Genomic DNA, 12,548 nt, shown 5'->3' with positions numbered 1-12,548 from the left:
CTCTGAAACTTGATATACGTAGTTTCAAAATAGCATTTCTATAGAGAATAAGAAAGTCACAGTCATGTGTAAGGGTCAGCATTGTCTACAGACCTAAGCAAGTGCATTCTCATCTTGGTTTGGAATCCCTCTGTGGCTTTGGCCAAGTCACCTAATTTCCCCATCTGTAAAATGGGGTTAATAACTACATCACAGTAGTGATGACTATTAAACAGCTGCTTGAAAAGAATTATATACTAGTTCAGTCAGTGCTCATTTGGAATTAGTGTGTGTATGTGGTGGGGAAGACCTTAAAGGTACAGTGTGAGGAGACCAGGTGAGAATGATGGGATGAGGAACAAAAGATGAGACTAAGGGGAGAACAAGGGGGTGGAGAGAAGAGTATGAATACGAATTGGGAAGAAAAGAGACTGGGAAAGGAAGATGCTGCATTTCAGAGAAAGAGAATAGCAGGGAGAAAAATAATGTAGAATGAGCTGTGGAACAGGAGGAAATAAAAAGGAATAAAGAGATCTAGGGAGGGAATGAGCAAGAGCAGTGATTTTTTTTTAACTTTATGATGTTTCTAAAGCTGTGAGCTTGTGAGGAAAGGGGTGATATTTTGAGCACTTGCGTTACAATAATATTGCTGTTTATTCTGTGATCCACAGTGAAATGCAGGAAAAGGGGAAAAAATACTTAAAATTCAAACAAAGTGCAAAAACCTCCCAGTTTAGACCTTCACTTTTTTCCCCCCCCACCTCAGTGTTACAGTACAGGCCTCAATGTAAGCTGGTGGTTCTCCATTCCTCTGGCAACAGGGTGGCCTGGTGGCAGACTGAAGATTTATGGGGATGCAAAGAAACATTTACACAGTCGTTCCCAAAAATCCTGTGCTTCGTGATGTGATCACAGGAGATTGGAGTGAAACTGTTTTGTAGCCTAATGTCTAAATGCTAAGGCCAACACTGATTTCCCTTTGGTCATATGTTAAAGGCGAACACAGGCAGCAAAAGTCAATCATGGAAAAATGGTGTTCTAAGCATCCCAATCAGCAGAATGAAATAGCAGTGTGGAAATGGGCATCTATCAAGCATCCACTTCATGCACTGCTTTCTGTCAAGACAGCTCCTCTCCTCTCCTCTCCTGTCCTTATAATTACCAAATGAGTGGCAATGCTGCAGCCATGAGCACTCTCCCAGTCCCTGATGATGAGATAGTGATTAGGGCACTCGCTCCTCCTTTCGAGGAAAGATCAAGTGGGCATGGGAGTTAAGGAATGGGAAACATCCCCACATGCTGAGGTCAGGAGTTAGTCTCCTCTTTGCTGAGCCTTTGGTATAAACTGAGCATCTAGTAGGGCTTGGCTGGGAGTCTATTGTAGGGAGTATTGTAGCACCTACTCCCAACAATAGACAATCAACGCTTGAGGTTGATGCCCTGCTCCTCCCCCTCAAGCTTTCTCATTTCTATATTTGAACAGGTCACGGTCCCTTACTGCACGCTCCGTCAATGTACAATAGACATGCTTGCTGCTGTGTGGGAACCTAATTGGTGTTTATAATATGCTTGGACTCAGTGTTCGCTATTATGGCCCCAGTTCAGGAAAGCATTCTTGAACAGGGATACTTTTTTGAATTGGGCCTATATGGTTCACAGGTTGTCCCGAAATATAGTCAAAGTGTTACATGGGTGTCATAGCCATCCTTTTTTTGGTGGGGGGGGGAGGGAGAGGTACTCCTCATTTTCCTTTAACATCATTATTCTTTCACTAGATTTACTGCATGCATTTAATTTCGGTTTAGGCAGTCTGATTTGGAAAGTAAAACAATAAGGTGAAGTAATGCAAAAGCAATTTTTCCAGCTAAAAATCTTACTTTTAGAATTGAAACTTTGGGGGTGGGGATGGTAACGTGGGTGATTTCACTTTGATGTCTCTCCCCCTCACACCGAGAATCTTAAATAAATAGTGAAAATATTGAAATATGTTTCTAATGTTTGAGTTGACGTGTTGCCAAAGTGTGCCCACCCGTTTGCATCTGCTGCAGTATTTACACCCTTTCCTAAACCACGTTTGCATACAATGTGGGGTGGGGAGAAGGGGCCATTGGCAGCAGCAGACTCACTTGTGGTGGCATTGTGGCCTATGACCATTTGAAGGCTGTTTATGTGCAAACTGAGCTTAACAGACAGCCATTGAACATTTGAGCTAGGCAGGGGCCTTCTGGGTAATCAGTGGCACAGATCATCAACAGATGCCCCATGGAAGATGGTGGCCAGCCATGGATTATTTTATTTTTTTAATTGAGGCTTAGGGCTTTAACCCTAATTTTGGAATGTTGACTTGGGTTGTGTAACAGTCAGTTTTGGAATGTTTTTCTCCCTTTGACAAAGCCTTGCATTTTAGTATTTTGAACGAGTTGGAACACACAGCAGCTTTTGTGCTGCCTTGAAGACATTTAGTCTCTTCTGAAGCTCAGAACACTAAAATGTTATGACTTTGCAAGGATAAGAAATACTTATTTTATCATGCCAGGTCTTATTCAGGCCAAAATGGTAACAAGAAAAGAGTAGACAGTCAAAGCTTAGGGGTGCAAATCAATGAGCTTTCAAAGTGTTTGTAAAAACTCTTAGAGCACTCAATAAAATACAATAAAAAGTAATAGACTCACTGGAAGCTCAGCAGGAGCCTAATGCACAAGTGTGGCTCTTGATGAGAGTTGATCAACTCTCTAACAAAGGGCAGCAGTTCAGATTCCAGAACTGTCTTTCACAATAGAAGGTTCAGTGCAGCAAATTACTTTGAGCTCTAGGATTGTTTTCTTTTGTGAAGAGGACTTCAAGGCTGACTCAGAGGGAAGAAATATAGGCTAATATCTCATCTGGGATATTGTTAAAAGTTCGCTCTGAGAGACAACGTGCACTACTATATCTCTAGCTGGGTTGGCAGAAGGATTGACTTGACTACACGCCAGAGACTCTTTTCAATCCGTTTTTTCCCAGCAGGGGTGCTATCGTGGGGTGAAAATCAATATGTATAATATGCATACACCTCAGGTAGACATCATCCTTGTAGTTTTTAGCAGTATATTTCTGGAGTTGTAATATACATGGGACTAAGCTACTCTATGTTAGGAATACACAGTAGGTTTTTTTGTTCAAATTTCCATAACTTTGTACTGAAAGTTTTCAAATGTTTCTGTATCAAGATGTACAGAACAGAGGAGTAACAGTAGTTGGACATTGTCTGATCCTCTTGAATATTAGTAATTAGTAGTTTTACCTCTTGAATATTAGTAATTTTTAAATCTTTACACGGTAGTTTTAAGCAAGTGCCATTTGATCCTTTTAGACTTTGTCTACACTACAGTGTAGTCGGCATAACTTATGTCACTCGGGGGGTGAATAAATCATAAGCATAGACAGCACTATGTTGGTGGGAGAAGCTTCTGCAGCAGCACTGCTGTAAACTCTAGTGTAGCCGTGCACTTAAATACGCAAACATGTAGTTTGTAGGATCAGGGCCTGCGTTATTTAACAAAATGCTTGCATTGGTGAGTAATCCCAAGGATTTTGGTGTGGTTACTTATGGTTGTAGGTACTTCTCCTGGTAGTAGGTGTATGTGAAATTGGGCCCATAGTTTCCAGAAAATTCATGACAAAAACCTTTACTTGCACTGTGAGTTTTCAGAGCTAGTGGGGTGATATTGAGGTTAAGTAAAGTTTAGCATTCTTCCAAGTACATTTGTAGAAGAAATATCTCATTTGATAGTATTATTTGTAAGTAATTTCAAAATAGCCTGCTTGCCTGAAATGCTACCTTAACGTAAAGCATAAAAGCTCATACAATTACTCTGTTCTTGAAAACTCTATCAGAGTGCCTATCTTAAGTTCAGAAAGTTAACTCAAGAGAGTCTAACATCATCCAAAAATAGTCATTACTGTAAGATCCAGGATTTTTTTAAATTCCAAGTTACATAGTCATCTCCTACTGCAGCCAATACTGTAGTGTATCCAGGTAATCAGTAGAACAAACCTAGACTTGTCATAAAGCAATAAAAATGTGGATTATGTCTTTAGAGCATGGTGGGGGAATTTCTGTAAACTATAGCTCTAATATTTTCAGGAGTGTTTCAGATTATTTTCAAAAGATCATTTGGTGATGGGAGAAAACTGTTAAAACATTTATTTCACTCTGTATGTTTTAAAATATTATTAGTTACCCAACTCCACTGGGCCAGGAATTCACCGTTGGATATTTCAGAAACAAAGAAAATGAATGTTGGAAAGTATCTGATAACATAAGCATTGTTTTGGGTTATTAAGTGAGGAATCCTTTAAAGTATTTTTTCCAGCATTTGCACGATAAACCAAAAGCTGCATTTTTAAATGGTGTATAGCTTACAAAGTCAATAACTTTTGTTGCACTCCAGTGCCTGAACCGACAGTACATACATGATGGATTCTTCTCATTCCAGGACGAAGTTTAACGGGTGATGCATCAGAAGTACAAAAGGCTCAATTCTCTCAACAGGCCATGCTGAACAAAGGGCTTAGTAAATCTATGGGATTCCTGTCCATCAGAGGAGCAAAAGGCGAGGAAGATTTTTTCCAAAGCATATCCTCAGATTACTACTCTGGACGTGAAGATGCTTGCTGTCCTTATCGGTGCAGAACTGATGACTTGGGGGGGGAAAGTAATGTTGGAGCAGACAGTGCTCCCAAACGGAAGGTTTGGGCTTCCTCCACAGACTTGCTGTGTACAACTAACAAAGCAACTGAGACAGACCATTCTGCAGAGTCTCACAGACACAACAATCACTATGAGACAGTTACAGTACGGACTTCAACTACCACTAGGAACAAGGAAGCAAGATATTCTGATGGAAGCATAGCACTGGATGTCTTCGGCCCTCAAAAACTGGAACAAGTGCGCCTGGTGCCAGAGTCATCAACCTCTGCAGCAATATCGTGTGCCTTTGACAGGATCAGAGAGAGACAGAAGAAATTGCAGGCTCTGAGGGAAGCCATGAATGTAGAAGGTGAGTGGGGTTTTCTACATTTTGTTGGTGAGGGGGTTACTTTATGCAGAGGCTTCCTCCATTTGATTAAGTTAATATCTCTATAGCACCTCTTGGAGGAGGTGAGATTTTGCTTTTCTTCAGTTTTTAAGTAACTGACAAAGCAATTAGAATGGCTACTGCCAGTGCGGAAGTAGGGATAGAGCTACTGCTATACTGGATCAGACCAATCGCCCATTTAGGCGAGTATCCTGTTTGACATTACCCCACAACAGATGCTTCAGATGAAATTGCAGGAAGCCCTGTAGTAGACAATTATGGAGTAACTTTCCTCCAGGGAAAGCGTCTTCCTAACTCCCAATAATGAGAAGTTGGTTTATACCCTGAAGCAGAAGGGATTACATCTCTTCCAACCTTCTTGGTTGATTGGTTGGTTGTATATTAATAACTTCGGATGATCTTGTTAACCTTTTTTGAATCTTGCTAAGAGGTTGGCTCAATGGTATTGAGTGGCAGTGAGATCCATGGGCTAACTGAGCATTTATATGAAAAACATTTTCTTTTATCGGCTCTGTAGACATGATACTTGTCGTCAAATCATCTGTATGTGAAACCCCACAGGCGTGGCTGCAATATTTTGTTTTAAAAACTTGCTAGTGTTTTCATGGGTTTAGTTGTGTAAGTAAGGGATGAATAGTAATAGTAAGGGACAAATTCTGACCTTGAATCGACAGCATGCTTTGCTGAATAGCTTGTAAACTCACCTAATGCACAAGACAGAATAGCTATATTTATTTGATATTCAGAGCTAGATACACCTCTAACCCGATATAATGCAGTCCGATATAACGCGAATTTGGATATAACGCGGGAAAGCAGCGCTCCGGGGGATGGGGCTGCTTTATCTTGTTATATCCGAATTCGTGTTACCGCAGGCGGTTCCTCTGCACCCGCCCGTTACTTGCTGTGGCGCTCCCCGGGGCCCCCCCACCCCAGCTTACCTCCGCCTCCTCTCACGAGCGTGCCGCAGCTCCGCTTCTCCTCCCTCCCAGGCATGCCACACCAATCAGCTGTTTGGCGCGGCAAGCCTGGGAGGGAGGAGAAGCAGAGCTGTGGTGCGCTCATGGGAGGAGGCGGAGGTGAGCTGGGGCGGGGGGGCCGCAGCAAGTAAGGGGGGGTGCAGAGGAACCGCTCCCCTCTCCAACTCATCTCCGCCTCCTCCCCTGAGCGCGCTGCCGCCGCTCCGCTTCTCCGCCTCCCCCTCTTCCAGGCTTGCTGGGCCAAACAGCTGATTGGCGCGGCAAGCCTGGAAGGAAGGGAGGGAGGGAGAAGCGGAGCAGCGGCGGCGCGCTCAGGGAGGAGGCGGAGGCAGAGTGGAGGTGAGCTGGGGCTGGGAGCGGTTCCTCTCCCTACCCTGATATAACGCGGCTTCACCTATAACATGGTGAGATTTTTTTGGCGCCTGAGGACCGCATTATATCGGAGTAGAGGTGTAGATACAAAGATTTCACTGCTAGGTTACTGGTTTGAATCAAACTGTGAAGGTCTGTAGTGTTGAAAAGTCATTGTGGTCTGGCTGCTCTAAGACTGCCTATGTGAAATGGCTGTTTCAGTCCAGGTTCTGGTGGGCATGTCTAAGGCCTTATTTCAGGAACGCATCCCCATTTAGACAAGATGGTTATGCACCTTTCTGAAGTGTGGCTTAAATCACAAAGATTGCTTATCGGCACCTCTTCTGGCCATCTCAGTAGAGATTTAGGATTGAAAGGCGTAGAGATCAAACTATCCTCTTACCATTGGTTCTTGCCTGTCAGTGGTGAGACATGTTAGGGATGGTGTGGGAAAGCTTGAAATGCCCCGCTCGTCCTATCAAGTTAGCATCTTTGATAAATGCTACATTTTTAAAGCAATAGAATGAAAGTGGGTGAAAATAGATACCTGGTGATAACCACTGTGTACCTGGAATTAGACTCTGTCCCACTAGAAATGCATATACTAAGGTAGTAACTGAAGGCTTTTGTCATTTAAGGATCTTAATTTAAGAAGACTGTATCATCTCTTATTTCTGTCTAGAAAAGTGCAAAAATTATAGTATATAAAATAAAAAGCATCAGTCCTTTCTAAGCTGTGCCATCTAGTTACATTATTTTTTCAGGGTTTGTCATGTTGAAACAAAGGGCTTTTTTCCCTTTAAACACACTCACTTCCTTAATTTTGAAATGTCACTATCCCTGGCAATATTATTTGAAAACTTTTAAAGCCAGACTACACTAATCTGACTAATATATGAATTAATTTAACTATCAATCTTTGAACGTATGCAGTTTATGAAACCAAAGAGCAGGCCACTCCCTGTAAAGAAAATAATAAATTGTCCACCCTTTAAGAGCTCTCAGCTTTGTGCATGTTAATCTTGCACAACAACAAAACCAAAGACAGACAATCCAACTGATGAGCAAGAATTTATCATTCCCATTCAGACAGTTTAGTGATTCTGAAGAAAACCTTGTAGGTCCGTGACCTGAAAACTATTGAGATGATTCCAATGTATGAAACTACTAGATTCCTGTAAGGAAAGGGTGAAAGTGCAGTTAGGGATAACAGATACGCTGGCTTCCTATTCAATGCTGTTGAATGACAAATTTACTTTGAGAGGGTGTAGACAATAATTAATGACTCATTTGCCATCATTATGAATTCACAATAGCTATTTGATAGAACAGGTTGTAAGACAGTTTCCAGCAAAGGCCTGACTTGTGACATGCACGTTTTACATTCCCCTTAAAAAGAATTGTGAAATAACATCATTAGGCATTGATTTATCACACGTAGTCCTTGGCCAAAGGAAAGCTTTGCTTTTGGGTGTAGCGGAATTTTTAGAGAAGTCATTTTGAGAAACAAGTCTTCAATAATATGGCTTTTCATTTTTTTTGCTGTTCTGGTTTTTGTGTATGTCTGTTATTCACAAAGTACTGGATTAAAATCTTGTTTTAAATATGAATTCTCAATAAAACCTACTCTCCATTGGTTTTTGGTGAGGAATATCTTTTACCAAGTTGGAGTGTGAAGGGTTTTTAGAGGCACACTTCATCTGTGTTTATAACTTGCATGAGAAGTCTGTTGAATGTTACACACTCCTTTCTGACTTATTTTGTATGAAGCAAACATTTCATAAAATATGAACTATGTCTACTCTTTTCATTTCCTGTGTTCCTCTTTTACTCTCCACGTTTCTTACTATATCATACAGTATCTTGCCCGTTGTTAAAATAGGTTAGACCCTTAAAGTGTATGACAAGAGTTTAGGGGTTGGAGAGAGAGAGTGCTGGATTTGTGTCTTTTACTTGCTTACTCTGTCGAAGAGGTGTACGTAATCGCGTGCAAGTAAGTTATATAGTACACTACCATTGTTAACCACTTTTGAAATCTCTCTTTGCTAGGCAGATGCTTTACATCTTTCAAATATGGTGGTAGTATTTTGAAGTGCACTTGGAATGGGTACATGAACCTAAATGCAGGCGCAGCTTTTTGAGGTAGTTCCGGGGCAGTGCATAGGTGAAGCTACTGATCCACTGGGAAGCTCAGGTAGAATGTGTTATCCATCCTTTGGAAGCAGATAGCAATGGCTTAGGTCAGCACCTCATAGATGGCTGTCTGACTCTTTCCCATGGAACATCACATAGCTGACAGGTAGGAGGCTGATCTCAGGTTAGAAAGGAACTGCCCAGAAAGAAGAAAGCGTGAGAGGATCCAGAGAAAGGGGGTGCAGTGTCCTCTCTCCTTCCCAGATCATCACATCTTCACACCTGGCTCAGAGTGACCTGAAGGAAGGGGGTGCTGGAAAATGATGATGTTCCACCTTTAGAGAAAGATGTTATGGGGAGGAAAGGGCATCTCAATAATGAGGGCATTTAGCACGAAGGAACAGATCCTTGATGCTGGCCAAAAGGTAGAACTATAGTGCTGTAGGAAGACGTGTGTTACAGGGGCCTGGCTGGGAAGAAGTGTCTATTTGCAAGACCTGTTTTGGGGGGGATTTGAAATGTTTGGGGGGATATGCAGGTCAATAAATCTCTGCTTTTCTTTTTTTTCTTTTGTCTCAAATTACAAAAAGGCATTAGATCTTAGTGTAGACTAAACTGTGCTGAATATAATTTTCTTTTCGCATCACAAAGGAACTTTAAGACGACAAAAAGCCACATCTTACTTTTAAATCTATCTTATTTTGAGTTAAGCTGAGAAACTTTTGTGTTGTTCATGTAACTTAATGGGTTGAATGTGGTTTTTTAAAAAAAATGTTCCCACGCATAGGATCTGGTGTTCAAAGTTTTCACTCAGAACACATTTGACAACCAAATTACAAACTCTTTAAAAATAGGGCTTATAGTGGAAAGGCTAACAAAACCTTAATTATAGCAGCACTGTAATACGGAAGCTTGCAAAAAGTTGCAGACCACATAGGCTGCATTATATTAAACTATGCAGTTGGGTTTTGAAACGGAATGTTTCAAGTTTAACTTCATAAACTTGTTAAGGATAACTCGTGCAAGGTGCTTAGTTCATTAACTTGCAGTATTATGTTCAGCTCAGATATAAGGTCATTTCACTTTTCTATTCTAATGAAAATTTAGATAGTTGTTGAGTGTCAAGGTGCTTAGCTAGAAGATTGGGGGAGGGGGGAGGAAAATCTTCTCTGAATTCAAGTATACATGATCCAATTATGAACACTAAAAACACACAGTATTCAAGGTGTGGGTGTACCATGGATTTGTATAGTGGCATTATGATATTTTCTATTTTATTATCTGTCCCTTTCCTAATGGTTCGTAACATTCTGTTCACTCTTTTGACTGCCACTGTACATTGAGGAGATGTTTACAGAGAACTATTCACAATGATTCCAAGATCTCTTTCTTGAGTGGTGATAGCTAATTTAGACCCCATCATTTTGTATGTATAGTTGGAATTATGTTTTCCAATGTGCATTACTTTGCCTTTATCAATATAGAATTTCATCTGCCATTTTGATACCCAGTTCTGTGAGATTCCTTTTGTAACTCTTCACAGTCAGCTTTGGACTGAACTATCTTGAGTAGTTTAGTATCATCTGCAAACTTTACCACCTCGCTGTTTACCCCTTTTTTTCAGATCGTTTGTGAATATATTGAAAGCACTTGTCCCAGTACGGATCCTTGGGAGACCCCACTATTTATCTCTCTCCATTGTGAAAACTGACCATTTATTCCCACGCTTTGTCTCCTGTCTTTTAACCAGTTACTGGTCCATAAGAGGATCTTCCATCTTATCCCATGACTGCCTATTTGCTTAAGAGCTTTTGGTGAGGGACCTCGTCAAAGGCTTTCTGAAAGTTCAAATATATATCCACTGGATCACCCCTTTCCACATGTTTATTGACCCCCTCAAATAATTTTCATAGATTGGTGAGGCATGATTTCCCTTTACAAGACCCCCAACATATCGTCTTCATCTGTGTCTCTGATAATTCTGTTCTTTACTGTAGTTTCAACTAATTGCCTGGCACTGAAGTCAGGCTTACCAGCCTGTAATTGCCAGCATTGTCACTGGAGCCCTTTTTAAAATTTGGTGTTACATTAGCTATCCACAGCCCATCTGTTACAGCGGCTGATTTAAGTGATAGGTTACATACCACAATTAGTAGTTCTGCAATTTCATATTTCCAAAACTACCTCTCTTGACACCTCAGTCAGGGACAGTTCCTCAGATTTGTCATCTAAAAGGAATGGCTCAGGTGTGGGAATCTCTTTCACGTAGTCTGCAAAGAATTCAGTTAGCATCTCTGCAACGGCTTTGTCTTCTTTGAATGCTCCTTTCCCACCTCAGTTATCCAGTGGCCCAATGATTGTTTGGCAGGCTTCCTGCTTCTGATATACTTCCAAAAAATTGCTATTTACTTTTGCGTCTTTTGCTGTTGCTCTTCAGATTCTTTTTGGCCCTGCCAAATTATACTTTTACACTTGACTTGCTAGAGTTCCTTTCTATTTTCCTCAGTAGTATTTGACTTTCAGTTTTTACAAGATGCCTTTTTGTTTCTAACCACCTCTTTTACTTGTTATTTAGCCATGGTGGCATTTTTTTTTGGTCCTCCTACTTTTTTTTTTTTTTTTTTTTTTTTTTTTTTTTTTTCATGTAGTTTGAGCCTCTTTTTAACTTTAAATGCCAACAATCTGGTTCCATTTTGGTTTTGGTGGAACGCATCCTTCTTGTATAGGCTTCTCCTTTCCCAAAGGGTCCCCAGTTCCTGATAAACCTAAATCCTTCCTCTGAAAACCATCATCTCATCTATTCACTGAGACCCTACAGCTCTGTCTGTCTAACTGGCCCTGCATGTGGAACTGGAAGCATTTCAGAGAACGCTACCATAGAGGTCCTGGACTTCAATCTCTTACCTAGCCGCCTAAATTTGGCCTCCAGGATATATCCCCTAACTTTCCCTATATCATTGGTGCCTACATGAACCACAACCGCAGCACTGCACGTAAGTCTGTCTACATGTCTCAAGAGGTCCGCAACCTTTGCCCCTAGCAGGCATTTCAGCATGTGGTTCTCCCAGTCATTACAAACCCTGTATTTCTAGTTATCATATCTCTCATTGCTGTTACCCATCTCTTCCTAATAAAAGGGGTCCTCTCCTCTCCCCTGGAGAGGTATCCTCAGTGTGAGAGGATTCCGTGACATCATCTGGAAGGAGGGTCCCAACTATGGGATTGTTTCTCTCTGCTCCAGCTTGATGTTCTCCTTCCCCAAGACTTTCGTCCTCCTCAACAGCACAGAGGCTAGCAGAGAGTGGGGAGGTGGAAAGGAGATGTTTGCAGTGTACATATTCATTGTCCTTATATGTCTGCTGTTTCTCAAGTGTTAGGACATCTTTTAGTGTGTTACAGTTTGTACCTTTCTTTTTGTGATCTCCGAGCAGTCCTGGGATTTCCAGTTGTGAAGTTATAATACATTATGAAGCTGAGCAGTAAATTCTTCTTTGCAAAGCGAATAGATTAGTTGTGTTGTTCTCTGGAAACTTAGCAATCGTTGCTTGGCACCTACAGGCAAGCGTCCTCATACAGAGTGGGAAATGTCATTTACCCTGTACTTTTTGCAAGCACTGCTTGCTGTTCAAAGAGCATGATTAGCATTGTGTGTTCCTCTCCACCCCTCACTTTCACCACTTTCTTAACTATGAAACTGATGGTATCTTCTGAAAGCTCTAAAGCTGACTTTGGTTTTTAGATCCCAGACCTGCCCCTGATTGGGTCTGGCAGTATAGCATGCTGTAGTTTGGTGACGTTTCAGTGTTAGTCTATTTGTGCCCTCCCCCGTCCTTTTATGTGTTGACTTTTTGCTTGTGTTTAATTACCATTTTCAAGGCTAAACATGATAAAAAATTAACTGCTTTATTGCTATGATTAATATGCATGTCTCTCTCAGCAGTATCGACGGTAGGGTGATGGTGGTCTTCAAAATTCTGGAGTACCAAGCTGATGTTTTAAATGGGATGCAGAGGGGGTGCCAGGA

General features: G+C 41.3%; 1 protein-coding gene across 8 annotated transcripts in view; it reads left to right on the top strand.

Annotated features, from left to right (window-relative positions):
* The window catches only part of PTPN13 (protein tyrosine phosphatase non-receptor type 13), a 190,446-nt gene that overhangs the window by 97,676 nt on the left and 80,222 nt on the right, over positions 1–12,548 (top strand). For all 8 annotated transcript variants that reach the window (XM_026660490.2, XM_026660493.2, XM_026660494.2 and 5 more), the window contains exon 7: positions 4,458–5,021. In XM_026660490.2, the coding sequence (XP_026516275.1) occupies positions 4,458–5,021 (564 nt within the window). The remainder of the gene's footprint in view (positions 1–4,457; positions 5,022–12,548) is intronic.

This window comes from Terrapene carolina, unplaced genomic scaffold, assembly GCF_002925995.2.
Source record: "Terrapene carolina triunguis isolate 2854851 unplaced genomic scaffold, T_m_triunguis-2.0 Scaffold789, whole genome shotgun sequence".
Lineage (NCBI taxonomy): Eukaryota > Metazoa > Chordata > Testudines > Emydidae > Terrapene > Terrapene triunguis.
The sequence above is the reverse complement of the archived record's forward strand: the minus strand, read 5'-3'. Positions and strand labels throughout refer to the sequence as shown.